The sequence below is a fragment of the Cyanistes caeruleus genome, chromosome 32, assembly GCF_971803275.1.
Source record: "Cyanistes caeruleus chromosome 32, bCyaCae1.hap1.1, whole genome shotgun sequence".
Lineage (NCBI taxonomy): Eukaryota > Metazoa > Chordata > Aves > Passeriformes > Paridae > Cyanistes > Cyanistes caeruleus.
In genome coordinates this window covers 148,574-174,017 of record NC_141733.1, presented here as the reverse complement: position 1 = coordinate 174,017, position 25,444 = coordinate 148,574, and the positions used below count along the sequence as shown (strand labels likewise).

Sequence of the window (25,444 nt, the reverse complement as noted above, 5' to 3'; positions counted from 1 at the left end):
GCTGGAGGCTCCTTGTGCTTTTATGGGCTGGGCCACGGCCAGAGAGAGGCCTGGAGGTGCTCTGGGATTGGGAGCTGGCACCGGGAGCATTCCCAGGGAATCCCTGTGGGATTGGGAGCTGGCACCGGGAGCATTCCCAGGGAATCGCTCCGGGATTGGGAGCTGGCACCGGGAGCATTCCCAGGGAATCGCTCCGGGATTGGGAGCTGGGATTGGGCTCTGCCCGGCCCTGGGGCCGCTCCCTTCAGCTGCTCTCCCCTCTCCCTGTGTCGATGATTTCAGGGAGATCAAGCTCCCGGTGTTCCCTCCTTGTCCCGCTGAGGATGGGGCAGAACCCCGGGGTGGGAGGGATGGGAATTCCACAGCCGGGAATTCACAGGAATCCTCTTGCTCCAAAGGTTGTTCCTTTAAACGCCAGAGAAACAAAACCAGCAAGAAGTGATTGTCCCTTTTCCAGAGTGTCCCTTGCTGTCCCCAGGGCACCACCTGCATTCTGAAGGGCTGGGACGGGTAAAATGGGATTTTTTTGGCCTCTCCCTGACCAATTCCCGGTGTTCCAACCCAAACCAGACCAGACTCCGACCCCGACTCGGTTCCTGAAGAACTGTGAGGAGGTGGGACTCTTCAACGAGCTGGCCAGCTCCTTCGAGCACGAGTTCAAGAAAGCTGCTGAGGATGATGAGAAAAAGGCAAGAGGCTGTGACTGCGCTGGGAGGGCGGGGAGGGCCCGGCACTGCCCCTGACACGGGCACAGCACCTCGGGAAGAATTTGCTGGCGTGTGCGGGGTCTTATTTTTGTGACTCGGGTGCCTTTGGCTGCTTTTCCCACTGATCCGAGGCCCGCGGAGAGCAGATTTAATGCTTTGTTACTCCTTTGGCTTTTCACTTGGAAAAAAAGGGGGGGAAATGGAGAGGGGGAGTACCCGAAACACCTCAGAGCTCGGAAGGAGCCGCGGGACGGGAGCAAAATCCTCCTTGGGGCCGGGGTTGCGGCTCGGAGGGGCCGGCACGGGGCCGGGAGCGGAGCTCTCATTCCCGGCGTGTGGAGCGAGCGGCTCTCCCGAACAAAGAGCTCTCTGCTCCGCCAGCGCCATCGATCCAGGCTGCCCCCGCAGCCCGGCGAGCGCCAGCGGCTGAAGGACAACGGGATCTCATCAGAAAGCAGCTAATTAAGGACATTTCCAGCCCCCCGCCCCTCCCCTGCCTCGCCGGGCTCGGAGCAGCAGCAGATGCGTGCCGGGCTCTCAGCCTGGCACATACATTTACTAAATTGATGTATGTCCGTACATACGCTCGCAGTCAGCGGCGCTGCTCGGAAATAAACTGCGGGAGCCGAGCCGCGTAAATCTTCCCGAGATGGGGAACGGAGGAATTCAGAATTAAAACTGAAACCTGGCTTCCCACCCGCTCCCCCCCTCGCCAATAACAGGCTCTTTAAACCGAAATTGATCTCTCTCATTGGTATGCGGCTGCTGCAGAGGCTCCTGCCCTTTGTTCTGCAAGGCAGCGAGCGGGGAAGGAGCGGCCGGGATTGGCGCAGATGGAACGGCCGAGCAGGAGACCCCAGCCCGGGGAGACCACCCGGCCGTGCCGGCCCCCGGCCCCGGGCTGTGCTCCGGGCATCGCCTTTAGGCTGCCCCAGCCCCAATATTCCTCAACAATTAATCCCAAATATCCTAAATATCCTAAATATCGGGGGCTGTCGGCTCTTAGGGAAAGGATTGTCCCTGCTCGGAGCCGCTGTCCGGGCGAGGTCAGCTGGTCACTCAGTGCCCGGCGCTGGCCGGAGCTGCGCTTCCAGCGTCCACTTTGGTGTTTGTCCTCCCTTTTTGCCAGGGTGGTCTCGCACCAGCGCCGTTAATTAAAAACACAGGCGCAGCGGGAGCTTCCCCGGGGGCGTTTTAAGCGGTTTGAAACTTTGCTGCATGTTAATCTGGCTCCTCTGGAATTCCCGCAGCAGCCCTGAAAGGGCAGGGAAATGGTTATTGCTGCACCTTCCGCAGCAGCGCCGCCCGCCCAGGGAGGGCAGGGAGGGCACGGAGCTGCAGCCGCATCCCCCTCTGGAACCCCCAGCTGTGGGGCAGCATCCCCCTCTGGAACCCCCAGCTGTGGGGCTGCATCCCCCTCTGGAACCCCCAGCTGTGGGGCTGCATCCCCCTCTGGAACCCCAAACCCAGGGGCTGGAGCCTCACTCTGCTCTAAACCATCCACATTTACCCTTTTACTGCTGGGATGGATGGAGCAGGGATGGATGGATGGAGGGATGGACAGATGGATGGAGCAGGGATGGATGGATGGATGGATGGATGGAGCAGGGATGGATGGATGGATGGATGGAGGGATGGACAGATGGATGGAGCAGGGATGGATGGATGGATGGATGGACAGATGGATGGAGCAGGGATGGATGGATGGATGGATGGATGATGGATGGATGGATGGATGGATGGATGGATGGAGGGATGGATGGATGGATGGATGATGGATGGATGGATGGAGGGATGGATGGATGGATGGATGGATGGATGGATGATGGATGGATGGATGGATGGATGGATGGATGGAGGGATGGATGGATGGATGGATGATGGATGGATGGATGGAGGGATGGATGGATGGATGGATGGATGGATGGAGCAGGGATGGATGGATGGATGGATGGATGGATGGATGAATGGATGGACAGATGGATGGAGCAGGGATGGATGGATGGATGGATGGATGGACAGATGGATGGAGCAGGGATGGATGGATGGATGGATGGATGGACAGATGGATGGAGCAGGGATGGATGGATGGATGGATGGATGGATGGATGGAGGGATGGATGGATGGATGGATGGATGGACAGATGGATGGAGCAGGGATGGATGGATGGATGGATGGATGGATGGATAGACCAGGTGATGTGCAGGGTCTGGAGCATCATCCTTGCTGTGCCTCCCTCCCTGCTCTCCCTCCAGGTGTGGCATGGGGACACTTTCGCTTGTCCCCCTCATTCCACTTGTCCCCCTGCCCCTTCCGGTCCCCACACGTCGTTAACTGGTTCCACTGGGCCACGTGGCCCTGCTGGATCCCAGGGTGGTGGCAAGTGGCCAAGTCCAGGCATATGGTTGGGTTTTATTTTAATGGGGCGCTCATAGATATTTAATAACTTGCATGGCTCTTTGTTTGCTTTTGATAATCGGGTAATAAAATAATTCAGGCTGATTTATACAATGTTTTACAGCTCTTCTGTGAGTGAAAGTGCCTCCTGTAACTCGCAGGCATTTGGCTTGGGTACCTGTTCTCCTTAGCAGGGCCCTTTTTATACCAAAAAATCATAACAACAACCCGTGGAGAAGCCGTGTGTGTTACTGAGAACCCACAAACTGCTGCCATCTGGGGCTGCCTCTCCTTCCTGGGCCTCCGTCTCCGTTTGGCCAGCGCTGGAGCAGCCCTGCTCTCTGCCTCGGGCTCCCAGATGCTGCTTCAGTACAAATAAATAAAAATAATTTGGCAAGAGCTGGGAGCCGGAGCCGCTTCCTCGGGGAGCAGCTGAACGTTCTGCAAACAATGCGAGCCGATTGTCCTTTCTGGAGCTGATTGTCCTTTCTGGAGCTGATTGTCCTTTCAGATCTGATTGTCCTTTCCCTCCTGCAGGGCTCGGGGGCCCTGGACATGTCCCTGCCCTCCACGCCGGACATCAGGATCAAGGAGGAGGAGCCGGTGGAGGTGGACTCGTCCCCGCCGGACAGCCCCGCGTCACGGCCACGCTCGCCCCAGCACAAGGACAAGGTGGGGCCGTCCCCACATCCCCATGGTCCCTTTGCATGTGGGGCCAGGGCCTGAGCTGGGCTTTTCTGGGGCCTGACTTGGGCTCCTTGAGACCTGAGCTGGAGCTTCCCCTCCCTCTGAAACACCCTGAGCCGAGGGGCAGGAGCGCCTCCCCTCCTCACCGTGTGCCGTGTGCTCCCCTCAGTTCCTGGGTTTTTGGAGGCTGCAGGATTTAAAGGCTGCAGGAATTTGGAGGCTGCAGGATTTGAAGGCTGGCCGTCAGCAGCCCCTGTTGTGTGTTCTGCCCTGCAGGAACTGCCCTCCAAGCCACTGATGCTCTCCACACCCACGCCCACCATCGTGCGGCCGGGCTCGCTGCCGCTGCACCTGGGCTACGACCCCCTGCACCCCACGCTGCCGTCCCCCACCTCCGTCATCACCCAGGCCCCCCCCTCCAACAGACAGCTGGGGTGAGTACGGACAGCGTGTCCTGGGGCAGGAGTGCGGATCCTGAACGAACTCCTGGAGCTCCAGAGCCGCTCCAGGGGCTGCTCACGGTTCCTCACGGTTCCTCACGGCTGCTCACGGCTGCAGCGGTGCTGGGATGGGAGTGCAGGAAGCAGGAACTGATTGTCCTGGAGTGAGGGAACGAGGCAGAGCTCAGTGAAGCAAGACAAAACTCGCCGTGGGGAGAGATGAAAGCACTCCCTGAGCTCAGCACGGCGGTGCCCGGTGGTGGGGAACGGTCTGGAGCTGGAATGGCTCAGGGATTGTCTGGAGCTGGAATGGCTCAGGGATTGTCTGGAGCTGGAATGGCTCAGGGATTGTCTGGAGCTGGATTTCTCAGGGATTGTCTGGCCCTGGAGGCCCTGGAGGCTGCAGCTCCGGGCTTGGCAGGGCCTGCTCGGGAAGGAAGGATCCTGGGGGTGCAGGGATGGCCCTGAGCCCTCGGGACAGGCACAGACCTGGAACACGATGCGGGAATTGTTTGTTTCTGCAGGTCTCCCACCGGCTCCCTCCCGCTCGTGGTGCAGCTCGCCAACGGCCAGGCCATGCCCGTGCTGCCCGGCCCCCCCGTGCAGATGCCGTCTGTCATTTCGGTGAGAGAAACTTCCAGAACTCCCTGGCCGGAGCAGGGAACGGGCCCGGCCCTGCCAAGCGCTGCCGGTCACGAGCGCTCGGATCTCTGTCCGTGCGAGGCTGCGGGAGGAGGAGGAGGAGGAGGAGGAGGAGGAGAGGAGGGGCAGCTCTGGCAGGGCAGCAGTAACGTGGGGATCACACCAGAGGGCAATAAGTTTGGAAAAATCCAAATCCGTGCCCGGACAGATGGCTGGCGCCGCCGGGCCGGGGCTGGGAGCCGCAGGATCCCTGATTAGCTGCTTCCATTTGGAACAGCCTGCTCCGAGGGCAGCCGAGCTTGCAGGGAACACGTCCGGCTGTGCCGGCCCCGGAATGTCACCTCCAGCCCGGGCTGGGCTCTGCACACGGAGCTGCCCGAGCGCTGCCGAGCCTCCTCACCCCTTCCCTCACAATTCTGAGCCCTTTGGGGGGCTAAAAGCGTTTCCAAATCCTCCACATTCTGCTTTCTTTCCCTTTTTTTGAGGGAGAAAGCTCAAAGAGGAGGCACAGTGGCAGCTTTGCCACGGAACCAGAGCGGATTTGGTGCCTCTCCCCTGATCCTTGCACTGCTGGGGAGGGAAGGGAGGGATGGGATGGAGTTGAGGCATTTGTCAGCATTTACAGACCTGCTGCTCCTCTCCCCAACCCTGCTGTCCCCGCTCCCCTCGCAGCTGGCCCGGCCGGTGGCCATGGTGCCCAACATCCCTGGCATTCCCGGGCCCCCCATCAACAGCAGCGGGTCCATCTCGCCCTCGGGACTCCCGGCACAGTCCGAAGCCAAAATGGTGAGTGGTGGGGAGGGGGTCACGGGCCTGTTCCTCAGCCTGCTCAGTCCCTGGGCATCCCTGGAGCCCGGGCTGGACACTGCTGGGCTGGGCTGGGCTGGGCTGGGCTGGACACTGCTGTCCCTTCGGGCAGCCCAGCTGGGGACTTGAGTCAGTCACGGTGCCCTTTGCCAGCGGGGCGGCTGCGGGGTGGCAGGAGCTGCTGAGGACCCTGAGAGCTCCCCTGATGTTCATTTTGCTTCCCTGGCAGAGGCTGAAGGCCAGCCTGGCAGCATCATCCTCGCTGAACGGCGGCAGCCTGGTGGTGGGCTCGGCCAGCAGCATGGTGAGCGCGCGGCCGGAGCAGAGCCAGCTCCTGGTGCAGCACCCCGACGCCCCGTCCCCGGCCCAGCCACAGGTCTGTGCTGCTGCTGCTGCCGCTGCCCCGGGCTGGGCTGCATCACCTGCAGCTCCCAGGGCTTGGGAAAACCTCCCAGAGTCCTTCCCGCTTTGCAGAACGGGTTAAAACCTCGCACTGAGGCACTCCCGGCCCACAGGCACGAGCTCCAGCCCTGCTCATCTGCCTGACGAGCTCTGGGGTTGGGAAGGAGCATTTCCCCTCTCTTCTCCCACTCAATTACGGGGGTTAAGCGCTCCCCGCTTGGGCCATCAGCTCGGCTGGCTCCTGCCAGCCCGCCACATGCCAGCCTTCCATCAGCGTGGCCACCTGCTCCGGGCTCGCCTGGCTTCCAGGAGCTTAATCTCCATATGCTGTCCAAGAGCAAGGGCAGGAGTGGGGCTGTGCCCCTGCTGTGGGGCTGTGCCCCCGCTGTGGGGCTGTGCCCTCGCTGTGGGGCTGTGCCCCTGCCATGGGGCTGTGCCCCTGCCGTAGGGCTGTGCCCCCGCTGTGGGGCTGTGCCCCTGCTGTGGGGCTGTGCCCTCGCTGTGGGGTTGTGCCCCTGCCGTGGGGCTGTGCCCCTGCTGTGGGGCTGTGCCCCTGCCATGGGGCTGTGCCCCCGCTGTGGGGCTGTGCCCTCGCTGTGGGGCTGTGCCCCTGCTGTGGGGCTGTGCCCTCACTGTGGGGCTGTGCCCCTGCTGTGGGGCTGTGTCCCCGCTGTGGGGCTGTGCCCCTGCCATGGGGCTGTGCCCCTGCCGTGGGGCTGTGCCCCTGCCATGGGGCTGTGCCCCCGCTGTGGGGCTGTGCCCCTGCCATGGGGCTGTGCCCTCGCTGTGGGGCTGTGCCCCCGCTGTGGGGCTGTGCCCCTGCCATGGGGCTGTGCCCCTGCTGTGGGGCTGTGCCCCTGCCGTGGGGCTGTGCCCCTGCCATGGGGCTGTGCCCCTGCTGTGGGGCTGTGCCCCCGCCGTGGGGCTGTGCCCCCGCTGTGGGGCTGTGCCCCTGCCGTGGGGCTGGCATTGCCCCCTCTCCCCTGCCAGCCCTCGCTGCTTCTCTTTGTTCTCCCGAATAGAACCGGGAGATTTGTGGCCCTGCAGAATCCGTGTTCCCGTCACCTGCAAGGGCTTGTTTGGCTGAAGGTTTTGAGGGGAAAATTCATTTTTAAAGCAAATTACCCGTTTAAAAAGCGGGCTTTGCTGCCAGCCCGAGCAGGACCGAGCTCTGCTCTGCTCTGCTCTGCGGTGCCACCACCGTGTCCTGCCTGCCCCAGGCTGCTGCTGAGCCTGTCCCCTGTCCCCTGTCCCCTGTCCCCTGTCCCCTGTCCCCTGCCCAGGTGTCCCCTGCCCAGCCCACGCCCAGCACGGGCGGGCGCCGCAAGCGGGCGGTGGACGAGGACCCGGACGAGCGGCGGCAGCGATTCCTGGAGCGGAACCGCGCGGCCGCCTCGCGCTGCCGCCAGAAGCGCAAGCTCTGGGTGTCCTCCCTGGAGAAGAAAGCGGAGGAGCTCACGAGCCAGAACATCCAGCTGAGCGTGAGTATGTAACTGGGGCCGGGCCCTGGCACGGCGCTCTCCCCGGAGCTGCTCCCTGCCCGCGCCTCGCTCCTGCCTTCCCGTCCCTGGGGCTTCACCAGTGCTGCGTCCTCGCTGTTCCCCAGCGGGATTTCCTCGCCCCGTGCCCTTCCCTGGCTGGGGGAGAGGGAGGCTCTGTGCCTGCTCTGCTTTTCCTGCGTTTCCCCGGCTCTCTGTGCCCAGGAGTGCGCAGGAAACGCAGATTTTCCACTCGTGGTTTTCCCCGAATGCTCCCAGCACTGCCCAGGGCCGAGCTGGGCTGGTTCCAGGTGATCCCTGCTGGAACCCCACCCTGGTGGTTTTGTTCCCTCCCGAGAGAATTCCAGAAACGGTTTCCTTGGGCACTTTTGGGATGCAGTTGTCTGGGTTTCAGCTGCTTCCCCACACACGTCAGGGGGATAATCCAGTGGGTTTTGGGAGCAGACCTGGCTCACAGCCGCTCTCCGGGTGAGGAGGGGCTGGGATGTCCCCACCGGGCGCTGCCGAGTCCCAGCAGAGCCAGAGGCGCTCCAGGTGTCCCCAGGCTGGTGGCAGCAGCTCGGGGACAGTGACAGGGACACTGCTGTGGGTGGAGGTGCCTGGGCCAGGGGCAGCTCAGCCCTGGCAGCTGGCACAGGTGACAGCCACAGGTGACAGCCACAGGTGACAGCCACAGGTGTCTGTGCCCTCAGAACGAGGTGACGCTGCTGAGGAACGAGGTGGCTCAGCTGAAGCAGCTGCTGCTGGCCCACAAGGACTGTCCTGTCACGGCCCTGCAGAAGAAGACTCAGGGCTACCTGGGTGAGTGAGTGATGGCTGTGCCACTCCCTGCAGAGGGCTGTGCCTGTCACCTCCCTGTCACCTCCCTGCCACCTCCTCCCTGCCACCTCCTCCCTGTCACCTCCCTGTCACCTCCCTGTCACCTCCCTGCCACTTCTGGGTGCTGCTGGGCAGGGCTGTCACAGTGCAGGGACAGTGCAGGGACAGGGCAGGGACAGGGCAGGGACTGCGCCCCCCTGGGCTGGGAGGGACCCCCGTGGCCCCTCGCAGGACACCCCCAGCCCCCCATTTCTGCCCGTCTCCGGCTCTGGGGGTCCCTTGGACCTCGGGGTGGCTCCTGCCCAGGGCTGTGCCTGTCCAGGCTGGGGGTTTGGTGTGGATCCAGCTCTCCCTGCTCCCGGCAGCGAGCCAAGCCCTCCATAATCCATTTGAAATCCAAAATTCGCTGCTGCACAGCAGAGGCAGAGTCGGGAAAGGCCAGACTCTCCCCATGACATCATGGAGCTCCATTGCTCTGCATTCCCATCCAGCTGGCTCCGCTTGGAAGTGGAAAAAAAAAAAAAAAAAGCTCTTTTTTATCTCCTTTTCTTCCCTTCATTTTTTTTTTTAATGCTGCCTATTTCATTATAACCAACCCGGGAGCTAAACACGATCTGGGTCCTCCTGCCCTCCCTGCAATACCAATTCCAGGCTGCTGTCAGGCTTTGGGAGGACGCTGGAGTCCTCTAGTGTTCCTTGGAAAAATGGGAGGAGAGGCAGGGATGGATGAGCTGAGAGAATGGAATGGGAAACTGCAAAAAACGAGGGAGAAAAAGAAAAAAAGATTATTTAAAAAAAAAAATTTCAATTCTGTGTCCTTGGGGGCTGTGCCTTGGTCCCATCTCGGGAATGGTGTGCTGCCCGGTGAGGCACAGGGACGTGCTGGCACGGCCGCTGTCACCCCCGCAGTGGCTGTCCCCACCCCACAGAGGGGTCCCTGGGCTCCTCTCCCCGCTCCCCACGGCAGCAGGAGTTCATCAGGAATCTGAACATGAGAGCCACCCCTCCCCTCTGCCCCTTTTTATGGCCCAGATTTGTGGCCAGGCAGGCCCCGGAACAAAGCCGCGGGTCCCTGATGGAATTGCAGCAGCCTCTGGACCCTCGGGGGCTTTATCTGCAGTGCCTTGTAAATCTCCTGCCTTTTGGGGTGCCAGGGCAGGGTATTGCTCTGTCCACCTTCTCCGAGCCCAGGCCAAGGTTGTTCCAGAAGGAAATCCGAGCCCACTCCCCCGTGCCCCCTGAGGTGTGCTGAACCCCAAACCTGATTTTTCCCCATTATTGGGGGTTTTACGTGGCAGAAACATCCCAGCTCCTGCCTTTGTTTGCTCTCCCAATCAAACCTTTCCATTCAAATTCCATCCCTCTGGAATTTGCTCCTGCTCTGTGGGTGCAGAGAGCTCCGGAGCCGGGGCTCACCGGGAGCGAGGGCTCTGCCCCTCCCGGCGCCGCGAGTTCCCAAAAACCGCAGCAGGCAGAGGCTGGAGATGGGCTCTGATGGATCACAGTGTCTCGGGGAGCAATAAAGAGCAGAGCAGGTGATTGAGGTAAAAAATGCCCCCAGAAGCCGAGCTCTTGGCCCTGCTGAGGGGATCCCGCTCCCCCTGGCAGGTGGGGAAGGGGCTGCTCAGCCTCGGGCTCCGGAACCTGAGGGGAAATTAATTCCTTTTACGAGGAATGAATGGTTGGGAAGGAGCGCTGGGGATGAAGGTTGTGCCAGTGCTGCCCTCCTCGGGAAGCTGTGCTGCTTCCTGCCTGGAATTCCAGAGGGTTCCACGGCCTGGAATTCTGGAAGGTTCCAGCCTGCTTCTCCAAGGGATGGGGCCGGCCATCCCCAGCAGGAGGGGAGGATTCTTATCTCCCAGTTCTGTCCAGTCCTGCCAGAAGGGAGAGGGTTCCATATTCCATAGGGCTGGCTTCTTGCTCCAGGCTGGAATGGTCAGTGTGCAGCCAGTGCCCGACAGTCCCTGATCCCTCTCTGGCCCAGCAGCGTTCCCACCCCAAACCAGCCCCATTCCCACCCCAAACCAGCCCCATTCCCACCCCAAACCAGCCCCATTCCCATCCCACCCCAGCCCCATTCCCACCCCAAACCAGCCCCATTCCCACCCCAAACCAGCCCCATTCCCACCCCACCCCAGCCCCATTCCCACCCCAGCCCCATTCCCATCCCAAACCAGCCCCATTCCCACCCCAAACCGGCCCCATTCCCATTCCCACCCCAGCCCCATTCCCACCCCAAACCAGCCCCATTCCCATCCCAAACCAGCCCCATTCCCACCCCACCCCAGCCCCATTCCCATTCCCACCCCAGCCCCATTCCCACCCCAAACCAGCCCCATTCCCATCCCAAACCAGCCCCATTCCCACCCCAAACCAGCCCCATTCCCATCCCAAACCAGCCCCGTTCCCAGCCCAGCCCCGTTCCCAGCCCAGCCCCGTTCCCAGCCCACCCCAGCAGCTCCAAGCCCTGACGTTTTCCTCTCTCGGTTGCCGTTTCCCGGAGCAGAGAGCCCGAAGGAGAGCTCGGAGCCCACGGGCTCCCCCGCGCCCGTCATCCAGCACAGCTCGGCCTCGGCCGCGCCCAACGGGCTCAGCGCGGCGCGCTCGGCCGCCGAGGCCGTGGCCACCTCGGTGCTGGCCCAGATGGCCGGGCAAAGGACAGAGCTGGCCGTGCCCGTGGCCTCGCACGTCATCATGGCCCCACAGTCGCAGTCTGCCGGCAGATGATGGCCCCGGGCCCGAGGAGTGCCCGCTGCGGCCGCACGGACTGACCACAGCCCCGGCGCTGACCGGCGGCGGCCCGCCGGGATTTTTCTTTTTTGGGGTTTTATTCTTTTTTTTGTTGTTGTTGTTTTGTTTTGAGTTAAGGGCAGCTCTGGCGCTTTCCCCGCTGCGCAGCCCCCGCAGAGCCCCCGGGCAGGGCGGATCCGGGATCGCGGGGTTAACACTAAACTCGGAGCTGCCCTGGGCAGGACGCTGTGACACTCCGAGCTGTCCCCGTCTGCTCCCAGCCCCGTCCCCGGGCCGCTGCACCTTCACCAGGAGCCGCCCGGAGCTCTGAGCTCCCTCCCCCAGCCCAGCCGTGGATTTTGGACACGAGGGGAAGCGGGACTGCCCCGGCTTTGTGCCCTGGGACACGGGGACAGCGTGGGGCTGGGGACGGACGCGTCCCCGGGCTGCCGGGGGCTGCTCCCAGGCAGGGGCTGGGGAAGGTACGGCCTGGCCGGGGCTGCTCCCGCGTTCCCGATGGAAATGGGGTCAGGACACGGGGCAGAGCCCAGCCGGCAGCGACACCGTGAGACCCCAGACCCGGCACCGGCTGCGCCCGCCCATCCCGCACCGCCGGGATCGCCTCCCGCCCACGGCTCCTCGCTAACGGTGGCCTTAAATCATGGAATTGTTGCCCGTTCCGAGGGGAGGGAGCCGGGAACGGGGTCGGGCTCTGCTCCGACGGCAGCCTTTGGTCACCGAGCCTCCGTCGCTCCCCAGCCGGAGCAGCCAAAGGATCCCGGGCAGGTCAGATCCCAAATCCGGTCCCTTCTCCTGCACGCTGGAGGATTGCCTCTCCTGCGGCCGGCGGTGCCTCCCGAGGAACCGCAGCCAGCAGCCGCGGAGTGGGAAGGGCTCCCGCGTGCTTTTGGGATTTGGAAGGAATCTTGTCCCGGTCCGTGGAACTGCTCCAGCCCTTGGAATTCCTGCCCCTCACAGGTCCCTCCTCAGCCAAGCCCCCCCTCAGGTCGCACTTCGCCACTTTGGAGCCAGGTTGGTTTGTCCAGGTGATTCTGTTTGGTTTCCCCACACTTGGAAGGTTCCCAGGGACAGCAAAACCCAAAGCAAAGGCTGAGCAGGAGCCTGGGGTCCCGGCACGGGCGGGAAAGCCCTGAGGTTTGGGGTTTTTCCGGCAATGGGATCCGGCTTCTCCCCCTCCCTCTTTGCCGTTCTTCCTCAGCCGGGGTCGGGGCTGGGGTCGGGGCTGGGGTCGGGGCTGGGATCGGGGCTGGGATCGGGGCTGGGCTGGGTTTGTGTTGCAGCTCCCGCGCTCCCCTTTCCCCCTGCTCATCCCAGCTCCTCTCTGTGCCCGGGGTCTCACCCACCCCGGGGTTCTCGCGTTCCCCATCGCCAGTGCCTTGAGAACTCCGCAGATCCTGGAAAGGTCGGTGGGAAAGCTCCAAACGTGGTCAGGGACAAGGAGGGAATGAGCTGGAGACTGGCTGGGCTGTAGCTGGGTCTGTTGTTGCTTCACTCACAGGCCTGGAGCTTCCCGTGCCCATTCCAGGCCTCTTTTACCCCAAAAGCAGCCGCTCCTCACTTTGTGACCAGTTTTGGGGCGAACCCCTGCTGATTTCTGCCCCGTGGTGATTCCTCCCGTTTTCCCGAGGCTCCCGGGGCTGGCAGCCCCTGGCCCCGCTCGGCAGTGCCGGGCACCTGCACTTTGCCAGCCCCGGGGGTCCCGAGTCCCCTCCTGTCCCCTCCCCGACCCCATCCCCGGAGCCGGGGGACATCAGGGGCTGCTCTCGGCAGCTCAGCGGGGCTGAACGGGCTCCGTTAGGGCCGGGCCGGGGGAACACGGGGAGCGGGATCAGCTGGTGGGATTCGGGGTTTCCGCATTTTATCAGAACTGTGACTTTGAATAGGAACAAACGGCTGCGAACCGGGGGAGCCCCACGATGGGGGAGCTCCTGCTCCTTCCCTCCTCTTCCTCCCTTTTCAGCCTCCAAATCCCCCAGGATTGGGCGGGGTGGGAAGACTCGGTGCCTCTTTCCCCCCAGTCTGGTCTTTTGCCCGGAATTCTTGGCTCAGGTGGGAATTGTGTCACTTCGGGACTCGTGGACCCGTTCCTGCTCCCCCCGTCCCCCAGAACGAGCCTGGAGGTGCCGACGGGACACGGGAGGGGTCCCGGGCGTGCCCCCCACCCGCAGCTGCTTTGTGCCACGAGCTTTGACGATCAATAATGGAAGAAGCCAAAAAGGACCCCCCAGTACCTGTGTAGTATTTTATCAGTCCATAGCGACGCGTATACGCTCCCATATAGCGCAGATCGGCCGCCCGGGCCTGGCCCGAGCCCCGCAGCCCCCCAGGGACCCCCGGCCCCGCCCGGCTCCTGTGAGCGGGTCCTCACAGCCCCCGCGGGGGCCCGGGGCCGCGGGGGGACCCGGGGGACACGTCCCAGCCCCCCCAGCCCTCGGCCGTGTCATACCAAACATGTAACGTGCCTTTTATTTATGCTGCAGGTATCACATTAAAATATTACCCAGGAGCCGCCGGCTGCTGCCCTTTGCTGGGGGGTGCGGGCTGGGGACACCCCGGTGTCACCGTGTCCCACGGACTCCCCTGGGTGTCCCCGGGGGCTCACGGTGGCACTGGACGGAGGGTGACACCCTGCCCCGGGGAGCCGCTTGTGGGGGCACCGCAGTGGCCCGGGGCACCCTCGGGGGCGTTTTTTGGGGCGATTTCGGCTGTTTTGGGGTCGGGGGGAACTGCAGGAGCGCGGAGCGGCCACCGGATGGCGACAGCGAAACGCGACCGGGGGGGGGGCGGGCTGGGGACAGCGCAGGGTCCCGGTGTCGGGAGTGGGGGGCGGGCTGGGGACAGCCAGGGTCCCGGTGTCGGGAGTGGGGGGCGGGCTGGGGACAGCGCAGGGTCCCGGTGTCGGGAGTGGGGGGCGGGCTGGGAACAGGGAGGGTCCCGGTGTCGGGAGTGGGGGGTCCGGTCTGTGCGGGAATGCTCGGGGCTGGGCTCGGGGGGTCGCACCCCGGTTCCCGCACTGCTGTGACCTCCCGTCCCCCCCCGCCTCAGGCCGCCACCAGCGGCTCCGTCCGTCCGTCCGTCCACAAAGAGCTCACCCCAGCCCCGAGCCCCCGCTCTGCTCTCGCCCCCGGGGGGGATGTGGGTCCTGCCCCTCTTCTGCCCCCCAAGCCCCCCCGGCCCCAAGCAGACGCCGACACGGGGAGTACAAACCCCCCCAGCTTTATTCCTGGGGGGCCGATGGCACCCGGGGACCCTCCAGAGCGGGGCGGGGGCCAGGCCGGAGGGAGGCCCCGAGGTCCGTGTGTCCATCCCCCGCAGCGGGGTCAGCACGGCAGCCGCGGCCCGCGGTCCGGGCAGGGCTCACTTGCCCCCGGCCATGATGCGCAGGTACTGCAGGGCGTTGCGGGCGGCCTGGGCGCGGGCGCCGTCGCGGGACGGCCCGGTGCCGTGGCACACCGTGGTCGGCTGCGTCGACAGCTCCACCAGGCACTGGTGCAGCCCGCTGAGGCTCAGCGCGTCTGGGGGGGCACAGCGCGGTCACCCCGGGGCGGCTGCGGCACCCGGGGTGCCCGGGGCGGGGCCGGGGGCGCTCACCGATGTCCAGGTAGCTGATGGCGAAGCTCTGCTCCTCCGAGAGCTCCTGCAGGAGCGCGCAGGCCCCGCCGGGCGCGGGGGCCGCTCCCCGGCTCCGCAGCTGGCCCAGCTTCTCGCCCGCCGAGTTGCGCAGCGAGTCCCAGGTGCAGCCGGGGGCGCGGCCCCGCAGCCCCTCCAGCCGCGGGCACGTCTGGGGAGGGGGCACGGGGCGCTCGGGGACCGTCCCGAGCCCCCCGAGGTGTGGGAACTCCCCCGGGAACAGGGAACGGCGGGACACCCACCCACAACCCCGAAGCCATCCCCCATGCGCCCTGGGGCAGGGGTGCAGAGCGGCGCTCTGGGGTGGCCACGTCCCTCCCAGTGTCCCCAGTGTCCCCAGTGTCCCCAGTGTCCCCGGTGTCCCCAGTACCATGTTGAACTGGTCCTCCTCGCCCTCGGCCTCGCTGCCGTCCCGCGGCTCCATGGGCACGTTGTGGATCCGCACCAACATCTTGGCGGCCGCGTTGCGCTTGGCCAGCTTCTTGGAGGTGCCGCTGCCTGGGGAGGGGGCTCGGCGTGAGCCGGGACCCCCCGGCAGCGCCCCCGAGACCCCCGGGGGGCCCCGTCCCCCTCACCGATCTCCACGAATCTCTCCACGCGGCACGTCATGGTGAACTCCTTGCGGTGCGCCGGCCCCGACTCCTGCGTCACCGTGTACTCGGGCAGGCGCCAGCCCTTCTGCACCACCAGCTCCTGGGGACAGCGACAGGGCCACCCCGCGTGGGGACAGGGCCACCCCAGCGCGGGGACAGCCCCACAGAGGCCCCAAAAGGCGGGCAGCGGGCTCCAAAACGGAGGTAACCAGCCCAAAATGGATAACCAGCCCCAAAAGGAAGATGACTGTCCCCAGAAGGGGGATAACCCGCTCCAAAATGGGGATAATGGCCCCAAAATGGGGATAATTGTTCTCAGTGTGGGGATAACCACCCCCAAAAGCCACGTAACTGTCCCCAAAACGGAGATAACCAGCCCAAAGCAGGGATTATGGTCCCTAAATGGGGAGAAGCAGCCCCAAAATGGAGTAACTGTCCCCAAAAGGAGGAAGAGCCCCCAAATGCCTTCGTGTTTCCCCCAAAAATGGGCAAAGTCACCCCCCCAAAGGCCGTGTCCCCCCCACCCAGGCCAGGTCATCACCCCCAAAATGGGAATGGGTCCCAAACCGGGGCAGGGGCTGATTGTTGTCCCCTCGTGTCCCCCGCAGTGTCACCCACCTGCAGAGCCCCCACAGGGTTACACTCGGACTGGGGGGGGGACACCGGCGGCTTCATCTCCAAGGGGGGGGCCCTGTGGGGGCAGGGGGCTCAGGGGGGCACCCGCGGCCCCCTTGGGGGGCACAGAGGGGTGGGGGGGTTGGGATGGGGCACGGGGACCCCCTTACCTGGGCGAGGGGGGGGGCGCGGCGGGGGCCGGGGGGGGCGCGGTGGGGCCGGGCTGTGCCGGGGGCTCCGGGGGGAACGGAGAGCTGGGGGCAGGGGGACGTGTCAGAGCCACCCCCCCAGGCCTTATGGGGACCCCTGACCCCCCTGGGAACTCCCAGGTACTCTCGGGGACTCCCAGACCCCCCAGACCCCTTTGGGGACCCCCAGACCCCCTCGGAGACCCCCAGACCCCCTCAAACCCCCCACAGCTCACCAGACCCCTTGAATCCCACAGGACCCCAAAGCCCCCTTTGGGTACCCCAAACTCCTCTGGCTGCCCCCCCGGCCCGGGAGCCCCCCCGGCCCCACCTGTGCTCCAGGGGCTCCAGCATGGCCCCCCCCCCTCTCAGCAGCCTCAGGGCCACCTCGGCCGCCTTGTGCTTCGCCGCCTTCTTGCTGGGACCCTGCCCTGGGGGACACCGCGCGTCAGGGGACACCCCGGGGACACCCCGGGACCCCTGCCCACCTCCCGCGGGCCCCAGGGACCCCCCCAGCAGCACCCAGCTTCTTGGGGATCCCCCTCCGTGTCCCCGTCCCAAAGCACGGGGGAGACCCTCGGGAGCAGAGGGGGGGTCCCAGCCGGGGGACAGGGGTTTGGGGTCCCAGCAGCGCAGGGGGTGTCCCCGAGGGGACAGGAGGAACAGGGCTGGCCCAGGCTGGATGTGGGGGGTCCCCGGGGGTCCCACCGGTGCAGCTGATGTCCCCGAGGGTGACGCGGAAGGTGAAGTTGGGCTGGTGGGCCTGGCCCTCGGCCTTGAGCAGGTCGTAGCCGGGGGTGCGTCCTAAGCGTGTCCCATACTCCTGCAGGAGGCTGATGGGCGTCTTCCCGGGGCTGGCGGCCACCATCTGCTCCAGGCTGGGGACAGGGGACACGGCTGTCACCCCCCTGCGGCACGGCGGGGACACCGAGGTGCGGGGACACGGCTGTCACCACGGGGCTGGCACCTGCTCCAGGCTGGGGCAGGGCTGTCACCAGGGCGCCGAGGGGACACGGGGCACTGGGACGTGAGCACGGGGGTGGCACCACTGGGGACACAGACAAGGGGTGGCACTGCCACGGAGTGCGGGGACACGGGCTGGCATTTGTGTGTGACGCGGTGACACGGGGACAGGGATGGAGCCCCTGCGCTGTGTGGGGACTGCCACGCGTGCGGGGACAGGGGGACACTGGGGGACACGGGTGGCACTGGGGGACACGGGGACACGAGTGGCACCACCGGGGATGCGGGCACAGGGATGCCACCGCCACACGCCACAGGGACAGCCCTGTCCCCCTCCCCCGCCCCTCACGGGGCCATCCCCGGGTCCCTCCGCCCCGTCTCGCGCCCCCCGCGCCGCGGCCCGGCCTAGGCCGCCCCCTCCCCCTGCCCGCCACGGCCGCGGCGCGGGGGGACTGCGGCGGTGCCGGGGCAGCCCCGGGCGGTGCCGGGGGGCGCCGGGCGGTGCCGAGGGGCGCCGGGGGTCCCGGTACCTGGGGAAGGCGCCGCCGCTCCGCCGGGCCCCGCCCGCCCCCTCCTCGCTCATCCCCGCCGCTCCGGCCGCCGCCCGCGCCGCCAGGGGGCGCGCGGCATCACGGGAGCGCCGCGCGGGGCAGGGGACTCTGGGAAATGTAGTCCGCCCTGCGCGGCCCACAGCGCGCGCAGCCGCCGTCAAACCCTGCGGCGGACTACGCTTCCCACAACCCCCCGCGCCAAAAAAGGGGGCGGGTAGGTGGTGGAGGCGGCATGCGGGGTCACGTGGTGCTGGAGGAGGGGGGTGGTCCTGCCTCAGTTTCCCCCCGAGGGGGGGGATGGGGGACAATGGGGACAATGGGGACGGGGCAGAGGTGGCGCTGGTCAGAGTGGGAGCGTTGGGATCACACCGGGAGCACTGGGGACGGAGGGACACCCGTACTGGGAACACTGGAATAAGACTGGGAGCCCTGGGCTCGAAGGGACACCCGTACTGGGAGCACTGGGACCGCACTGGTGCCCCGTGTGCCGCTGGGCCGGGCGGGCCCGGTGCCACCGGGGCCATGGGGGCACCGACGGGGCCGGTGCTGGAGGTCCCGGTGGTGGTGCCGGGAGGTCCCGGTCCCGGTCCCGGTCCTGGTCCCGGTGCAGGTCCGGGAGGTCCCGGTCCCGGTCCCGGTGCAGGTCCGGGAGGGGTCCCGGTATCAGAGGGCTCCTGGTGCCCATGCCGGTATCTCCGGTACCGGGGGCGGTCCCGGTGCAGCATCGGGGTCCTGCTGCAGAATCGGGGCCCCGGGGCGGAACCAGGGCGGTCCCGGTGCCTGTGCTGGTCTCCCCCGGTGCCGGATCGGAGTCCCGGTGCGGTATCGGGGGTCTCGGTGCCGGGGGAGGGGTCACGGTGTCATTCCGTGGTGCCGGTGTCGTGTCGCGGTCCCGGTGCAGGATCTGGGTCCCGGTCCCGGTCTCTGCGGTGCGGCGGTTCCCGGTGCGGTACCGGGGTTCCAGTGCGGTACCGGGGAGGTCCCGGTGCGGTACCGGGGGTGTCTCGGTGCGGTAGCGGGGTCCCGGAGCGCTGCCGGGGGGGTTTCGGTGCCCGTGCCGGTCTCTCCGGTGCGCGGGGCGGGGCCGGGGCGGGGCCGTTCCCGTCGGGCGGGGCCGTTCTCGCCGCTCGCCCCGACCGCGGCCCCGGCCCCGGTACCGGCCCCGCCCGCCGGGCCCAGCCCCACCAGCACCGGCACCGCCGGGACCCCCCCGGCACCGGAACCCCCCCGGCATCACCCGCATCCCCGGGCGAGGGGCCCGGAGCCCTCTCAGGTACCGGCACCGGCGCGGGGAGAGCGGGGGGATGCGCCGGGATGGGGGGGCGGGGGCAGCACCGGGGATGCGGCGGGGGGGGCAGGACCGGGATGGGGGGGGCAGGACCGGGATGGGGGGGGCAGGACCGGGATGGGGGGGGGGCAGGACCGGGATGGGGGGGGCAGGACCGGGATGGGGGGGGGTAGGACCGGGATGGGGGGGGCAGGACCGGGATGCGGCCCCGGGGCGCTCTCGGCCCCCCCTCCATGGCCGGGTCCCCCCCAGGCCCGGGGGGGCTTCTCACGCCCCTCCCCCCCCTCAGCCGCGGGGTCCCCGCGGGGGGGGCGGGGGGGGGAGGGGACACGCGCGGCCTCTTGCGCGCTCGCGTGCACGCGCGTGACCCCCCCAGCCCCCCCCGGCCGTGCTCGCGCCCCGTGCGCGCGCTCGTGACCTCTCACGCGCGGGCGGGCGGCGGCGGGTGCGAGCGCGCGCGACCTCCCCGCCCCCGCCCGCTCCCCATGTCGCGACAGGGCGCCGTGTCCCGACATGACGCGCCGGCGGGGGCGCTGTTTCGCCCCCGCTCCCCTCCTCCCGCACTGCGCTGTCGCGACACGGGGCCGGCGCTGTCGCATGTCGCAAATGACGCCCTGCCCCCGCTTTGTCCCGAGCCCCCCCGGCCCCCCCCGGGTCGCTGCTCCCCCGCTCCTGCCTCAGTTTCCCTGGGGGCTGGGGAGGGGGGGAGGCTCCATCCCTTACCGGGATGACGTCACCGTGTGACGTGATGTCACCACGGGGGGACACACGCGACACCTGGAGGGGCGGGTCGTGTCCCCCTCCCCCGCGGGTCCCTCGGGGTGACGTTCGGCCCCTCCCCCGCCACCACCGTGACTCAAGGCCCCCCAGTTTTAGTGATGACATCATCGCCGGGCGCGCTGTTGCCGTGGCAACTCCCCCCCCTCCCCGGGGACCCCTCGTGCCTCAGTTTACCCAGAGAGGTTTGCGCGTGGCTGAGGGTGACCTGGCACGCGCCCTCGCGGCACTTTGGGGGGCACACGGTGGGGAGGAGCGGGCGCAAAGGGGTCACAGCTCTCCCGGAGGTCCGGGGGGGCTCAGCCCATGGTCAGGGGCTCCCGGGGGTGCTGCAGGGCTCGCCCCCGCTCCGGGGTGCCCGGCCCCGCTGTCCCCAGGCTCCGGTCCCGCTGTCCCAGCCCCGGCCCCGCTGTCCCAGCCCCGGTCCCGCTGTCCCCAGGCTCCGGCCCCGCTGTCCCAGCCCCGGTCCCGCTGTCCCCAGGCTCCGGCCATGGCCTGCCTGCACGAGACCCGCACTCCGTCGCCGTCGCTGGCGCTGCCGTCGGACGGGACCCCCGAGCAGGAGCTGACCCCCACCCAGTGCGTCCTGCGCGATGTCCTGCCCGCCCCCAGCGCCCCCCCCGAGGCCTGGCCCCGCCGGGGGGGGACCCGGCCCCCCGAGCTCGGCCCCGAGGCCGCGGGGCCGCTGGCGGCCGATGCCGCCCACCTGCGCTGCCAGGCCGGGGGAGGATTCCTGGAGGGGCTCTTCGGGTGCCTGAAGCCCGTGTGGACCATGATCGGCAAAGCCTACGCGGCCGAGCACAAACACCCACCCGAGGGTCAGCGGGGACGGGGACAGGGACACGGGAGAGGGGACAGGGGACAAACACCCACCCGAGGGTCAGCGGGGACGGGGACAGGGACACGGGAGAGGGGACAGGGGGAGAGGCTGAGGGGGTCAAGGGGGCAGAAGGGATAAAGGGGGAGTGAGGGGTAAAGAATGGGGTGAAGGGGTAAAGGGGGAGGTAAAAGGTTCAAAGGAGGGTCCAAGGGGGTAAAAGAGGGGGTGAGAGGAGAAAAGAGGGGGTGAAGGAGGGGTGTGGGGTGGGGGTGCCACGGCTGGGGGTGCACCAGGGCTGCCAGGGGGATGGGGGTGCACTGGGGGTGCCCTGGGTGCTGCTGGGGTGGGGGTGCCAGGGCTGGGGGTCCCGCTGGGGTGGGGGTGCCATGGCCCTGGGTGCCCACAGACCCCTGGGAGGTGCCGTTCGAGGAGATCCTGGACCTGCAGTGGGTGGGCAGCGGGGCGCAGGGCGCCGTGTTCCTGGGCCGCTTCCACGGCGAGGAGGTGGCCGTGAAGAAGGTGCGGGACCTCAAGGAGACCGACATCAAACACCTGCGCAAGCTCAAGCACCCCAACATCATCACCTTCAAGTGAGCGGGGGGACACCGTGGGCATGGGGACACTGCAGGAGTGGGGCACAGGCGTGGCATGGGGCACGGAGCGCGCTGGAACACGGACGTGGCGTGGGCATGGCATGGGCACAGCTTGGCATGGAATGGACACAGCATGGATGCAGCATGGACATAGCATGGGCATGGCATGGCATGGCATGGCATGGAATGGAATGGAATGGACACGGCATGAACACAGCATGGACATGGCACGGGCACGGCCACAGAGGTCATGGACACACCACGGGCACGGGGACCGGCAGCATGGCACGGCCAAGGCGGGCAGGACACGGCGAGGATCCGGGCATGGACGCTCAGGGCAGCCTGGTGGGGTGTCCTGGATGGAGCGGTGGCCCCGGGGGCCCGCGGCGGGCGCTGAGGTGTCGCTGTGCCCGCAGGGGCGTGTGCACCCAGGCCCCCTGTTACTGCATCATCATGGAGTTCTGCGCCCAGGGGCAGCTCTACGAGGTGCTGCGCGCCGGCCGCAAGGTCACCCCCTCCCTGCTGGTCGACTGGTCCATGGGCATTGCCGGCGGCATGAACTACCTGCACCTGCACAAGATCATCCACCGGGACCTCAAGTCGCCCAAGTGAGCCGGGGACGGGGCTCGGAGCGCCCCTGGGTGCCCCCGGGCACGGGGACGAGCACGGGGTGGGTGCGCGGGCACGGCGGGGCCGTGGCAGTGGCGTGGCGCTGAGCGCGTGTCCCCAGCATGCTCATCACCTACGACGACGTGGTGAAGATCTCGGACTTCGGCACCTCCAAGGAACTCATCGACAAGAGCACCAAGATGTCGTTCGCCGGCACCGTGGCCTGGATGGCCCCCGAGGTCATCCGCAACGAGCCCGTCTCCGAGAAGGTGGACATCTGGTGAGGCTGCACGGCCGCCGGGGACACCGGGCAGCTCTGGTGGCACTGGGGACACAGCAGTGGCGGGCAGTGGGGACGGGAGGCGTTGTGGAGACACCAAGGGCACGGGGGGACACCAGAGATCAGGACCCTGGGGACACTGGAAGCGACATTGCAGGGCCAGGGGACATCAGGGACCAAGGAGCGGGGGACGTGGGGCAGCAGGAGGCCACTGTGGGTGACGGGGGCCGCGGGTGCCCACAGGTCCTTCGGGGTGGTGCTGTGGGAGCTGCTGACAGGCGAGATCCCCTACAAGGACGTGGACTCCTCGGCCATAATCTGGGGCGTGGGCAGCAACAGCCTCCACCTGCCCGTCCCCTCCAGCTGCCCTGATGGCTTCAAGGTGCTGCTGCGCCAGTGCTGGTGAGTGCCCAGGGGACACGTGGGGACACCCTGGGGACGCTCCATGGGCACCCGTGCCATGGGGGACCCCACCACAGGCAGGGCCTTGGGGCCAGCACAAAGGACCTGCCCCGTGCAGGGCCGGGGAGATCCCCTGCTTGTAGCGCTGTCCCCCCCTGGGTCCTGTGCACTCTGTCCCTGGTCCCCAGAACATGCTGGACCCCCCAGAACCCTCCTGAGACCTCCCAGACCCCCCCAGCACCTCCAGGACTCTCCCAGCCCATCCTCAGAGCCGTGTCCATCCCCCAGGAACAGCAAACCCCGGAACCGGCCGTCCTTCCGCCAGATCCTGCTGCACCTCGACATCGCCTCGGCCGATGTCCTCTCCACCCCGCAGGAAACCTACTTCAAATCCCAGGTACCCGATCCCGGCACCCCAGAGCCCGATCTTCCAGCCCCACGGGGCCCCAGCACCCACGGCTGCAGCGTCCAGAGCGTCCGAGCCCGGGGCGGTGACAGCGCTGTCCCTGTGCCGCAGGCCGAGTGGCGAGAGGAGGTGAAGCTGCACTTCGAGAAGATCAAATCGGAGGGGACGTGTCTGCACCGGCTGGAGGAGGAGCTGATCAACCGCCGGCGAGAGGAGCTGCGGTGGGGCCGTGCTGGGGGCTCTGCGGGGGGACGGGGGGCGCAGGGAGGGCCGCGGGTCACTGTCCCTGCTGCGGGACCACCCTGTCCCTGTGCCCGGGCCCCGCGTGGTGACACCGCGCGTGTCCCCAGGCACGCGCTGGACATCCGGGAGCACTACGAACGGAAACTGGAGCGCGCCAACAACCTCTACATGGAGCTCAGCGCTCTCATGCTGCAGCTGGAGCTCAAGGAGAAGGAGCTGCTCAGGTGGGTGGGCAGCACCCCCCAAATGACACCCAAATACCGCCCCCAAACAGCACCCCCAAACAGCGCCCCCGGCGCGCATCCCAAGGCCAGTCCCTTTCTCCACCCCGTGCTTTCCCCTTTCCCCGTGGCCGCTCCCCCCCGGCCGTGGCCGCTGCCCAGGCCCCGCTTGCCCGGGCCGGGGGCGCGGGTGCCCACGCGTGGCCCGTGGCAGGCGGGAGCAGGCGCTGGAGAAGCGCTATCCCGGGCTCTTCAAGCCGCGGGTGCCGCGGGGGCTCCTGCACGGCAACGCCGTCGAGACCCTCATCAAGAAGCGCAACGTCCCGCAGAAGCTCTCGCCCCACGGCAAGCGGTGAGCGGGGGCTCCCGGGGGGGCTCCCGGGGGGGCACCTTGGGGCGTTTGCGGTGGGGGGAGATGGGGGGGAAATGGCGGTCTGGGGACCTGGGGTCGTTTAGGGGACTGGGAGGACCGCGTTCTTTGGGGTGGGGGTGTCTGGGCTATTTGGAGAGGGGAGAGATGCTCCGGGTGTGCCTGGGGACCTCGGAGTGGGGCCTGGGGTCCTTTGGGGGAGTTCCGGGGCTGCGGACGCCGGTGTTCCTCGGAGGGAGGGAGGTTCTTTGGGGCTGTGGATATCCAGGGGTCCCGGATCCCCACCCACAGCCCTTCCCTGTGTCCCTCCCTGTGTCCAGCCCCGACATCCTGAAGCCGGAGGTGCTGCTGCCCAAGCTGGACGCGGCCATGGCGCAGGTGGCCCTGCCGGGGTGTCCCAAGGGCCCCCCGTCCCCCGGGCGCAGCCGCCGGACCAAGGGTCGCCACCGCAAAGCGGGGCCCCGGGGGGGCTGCGGGGAGCCGGGACCCGAGGCCGGCACCCCCCGGGGTCCCCCCGCCACCGCCGCCAGCCCCGACATCCTCGGGGGCACCTTGGAGGCCTCAGGGGCCCCCCCGGCCACGGCACCTGATGCGGGGCCCGAGGGGGCCACGGGCACCCAAGGGTCGCCCCCGCCGCAGCCCCCCACTCCCGGGGAGCCGGAACGGGAGAGCGGCGCCGGCCGGGGGGGGAAAGGGGGGCCCGGGCAGCACCTCACCCCCGCGGCTCTGCTGTACCGGGCGGCCGTCACCCGCGGCCAGGTGAGACCCCCGGACCCCCGCGTCCCTTTGTGGGGGCGAGGACGAGCGGGGAGACCCCAGGACCATCCCCGAAGTGGGAGGGGGGTGGATTCCCTCCGGGGAGGGGGTGCAGGGACTCCCGGGTCCTTCGCAGGGTGGGGGGGAGCAGGTCAGGACCGAGGGTCCTTCCCGAGGGGCATCAGGAGGACCCCAGGACCCCTCCCTGTGCCCCCAGAAACGGGGGGTCTCGTCGGAGGAGGAGGAGGGCGAAGTGGACAGCGAGGTGGAGCTGCCGCTGCGGCAGAGGTGGGTGCTGCCCCCCCCGCGGGGGTCTGGGGCTGCTCGGACCCCCGTGTCCTCACCCCGCGCCCCCCTCGCCCCCTCCCCAGGTGGCCCCCGGGGATGAGCAAGCGCCAGTCGCTGTCGACCTTCAGCTCGGAGAACTTCTCAGACGGGGACGGTGACGAGGGCCACACGAGCGAGCCGTCGCACAGTGCCACCCCCGACGTGGGCAGCACCAACACGGACGAGCGGCCCGACGACCGCTCCGAGGACCTGCTGTCCCAGGGCTCCGAGATCCCGCTGGACGCGGCCCCCCCCGAGGGGCCCGGCCGCCGGCACGGGGGGCTCAGCCCCACCAAGGTGATGCTTCCCCCCAGGGGCGCCCCCGGGCCCGGTCACCGTGGGGTGGGGAGGGTCGCCTGGGCTCCCCAGGAATGGTCACCGTGGGGTGGGGGGTCCCCTGAGCCCCCCAGGTGGGGTTGGCTCCCCCAGGCCGGTCCCCATGGGGAGGGGGCGATGTCCCAGCCCCGTCTGTCCCCCAGGTCTCCGAGGACTCGGACTGTGACAGCGCGGAGCTGGACCACTCAGGCAGCGGCGAGGGGCCCCCCCGGCCCACAGCCCCCCCGGGCCTGTGACCTGCGTGCCCCCCACACCCCCACCCTGCACTCCCTCACTTGTACAGCCCCAAATATTTATATAAATATCTATGGCTCTCTACTGCTG

At 67.5% G+C, this 25,444-nt stretch overlaps 3 protein-coding genes across 7 annotated transcripts in view; 2 read left to right on the top strand and 1 right to left on the bottom strand.

Moving 5' to 3' along the window:
• LOC111940510 (cyclic AMP-dependent transcription factor ATF-7) overlaps positions 1-11,385 on the top strand; it is a 38,522-nt gene extending 27,137 nt beyond the window's left edge. The window contains exons 4-12 of one of the 2 annotated variants that reach the window (XM_086870613.1): positions 571-689; positions 3,643-3,777; positions 4,069-4,226; positions 4,757-4,856; positions 5,547-5,660; positions 5,911-6,057; positions 7,367-7,564; positions 8,275-8,383; positions 10,908-11,385. In XM_086870613.1, coding sequence (XP_086726739.1) covers positions 571-689; positions 3,643-3,777; positions 4,069-4,226; positions 4,757-4,856; positions 5,547-5,660; positions 5,911-6,057; positions 7,367-7,564; positions 8,275-8,383; positions 10,908-11,128 — 1,301 coding nt within the window. In that variant the 3' untranslated portion in view covers positions 11,129-11,385. Of the gene's footprint in view, positions 1-570; positions 690-3,642; positions 3,778-4,068; positions 4,227-4,756; positions 4,857-5,546; positions 5,661-5,910; positions 6,058-7,366; positions 7,569-8,274; positions 8,384-10,907 lie in introns of both variants that reach the window. The other variant, XM_086870612.1, reaches the window with a different exon arrangement.
• Positions 11,386-14,352: 2,967 nt separating this feature from the next.
• On the bottom strand, positions 14,353-19,808 carry TARBP2 (TARBP2 subunit of RISC loading complex). 3 transcript variants are annotated; one of them, XM_086870637.1, is made up of 9 exons: positions 19,704-19,808; positions 16,887-17,056; positions 16,510-16,609; positions 16,161-16,244; positions 15,994-16,066; positions 15,358-15,475; positions 15,153-15,280; positions 14,744-14,933; positions 14,353-14,667 (listed from the first exon to the last, which is right to left on the bottom strand). In XM_086870637.1, the coding sequence occupies exons 2-9, from the start codon at positions 17,044-17,046 to the stop codon at positions 14,510-14,512; spliced, it is 1,011 nt and encodes a 336-aa protein (XP_086726763.1). In that variant the 5' UTR covers positions 17,047-17,056; positions 19,704-19,808; the 3' UTR covers positions 14,353-14,509. The 3 variants fall into 3 exon arrangements, with proteins under 3 accessions (XP_086726763.1, XP_086726761.1, XP_086726762.1); XM_086870635.1 differs by lacking the exon at positions 19,704-19,808 and adding an exon at positions 17,672-17,766; XM_086870636.1 differs by lacking the exons at positions 16,161-16,244; positions 19,704-19,808 and adding an exon at positions 17,672-17,766.
• Positions 18,799-25,438, top strand: MAP3K12 (mitogen-activated protein kinase kinase kinase 12). Of its 2 annotated transcripts, none has more exons than XM_086870609.1 (14): positions 18,799-18,965; positions 20,239-20,575; positions 20,984-21,167; positions 21,587-21,778; positions 21,901-22,059; positions 22,303-22,461; positions 22,750-22,858; positions 22,979-23,088; positions 23,218-23,334; positions 23,546-23,683; positions 24,022-24,460; positions 24,675-24,745; positions 24,829-25,081; positions 25,264-25,438. In XM_086870609.1, exons 2-14 carry the CDS (start codon positions 20,248-20,250, stop codon positions 25,354-25,356), a joined length of 2,352 nt encoding a protein of 783 aa, XP_086726735.1. In that variant the 5' UTR covers positions 18,799-18,965; positions 20,239-20,247; the 3' UTR covers positions 25,357-25,438. The 2 variants fall into 2 exon arrangements, with proteins under 2 accessions (XP_086726735.1, XP_086726736.1); XM_086870610.1 differs by having other exon boundaries at positions 20,197-20,575.
• Positions 25,439-25,444: the final 6 nt, after the last annotated feature.

Coding starts and splice junctions, on each gene's coding strand:
- TARBP2 (XM_086870635.1), bottom strand. CDS start 17,724: ATGAGCGAGGAGGGGGCGGGCGGGGCCCGGCGGAGCGGCGGCGCCTTC. Junction 16,245..16,509: donor CTGGAGCCCCTGGAGCACAG/GTGGGGCCGGGG, acceptor CCCTGCCCCCAG/CTCTCCGTTCCCCCCGGAGC. Junction 15,281..15,357: donor GGAGAGATTCGTGGAGATCG/GTGAGGGGGACG, acceptor CCCCCTCCCCAG/GCAGCGGCACCTCCAAGAAG.
- MAP3K12 (XM_086870609.1), top strand. CDS start 20,248: ATGGCCTGCCTGCACGAGACCCGCACTCCGTCGCCGTCGCTGGCGCTG. Junction 22,859..22,978: donor AAACCTACTTCAAATCCCAG/GTACCCGATCCC, acceptor CCTGTGCCGCAG/GCCGAGTGGCGAGAGGAGGT. Junction 23,684..24,021: donor CTCTCGCCCCACGGCAAGCG/GTGAGCGGGGGC, acceptor CCCTGTGTCCAG/CCCCGACATCCTGAAGCCGG.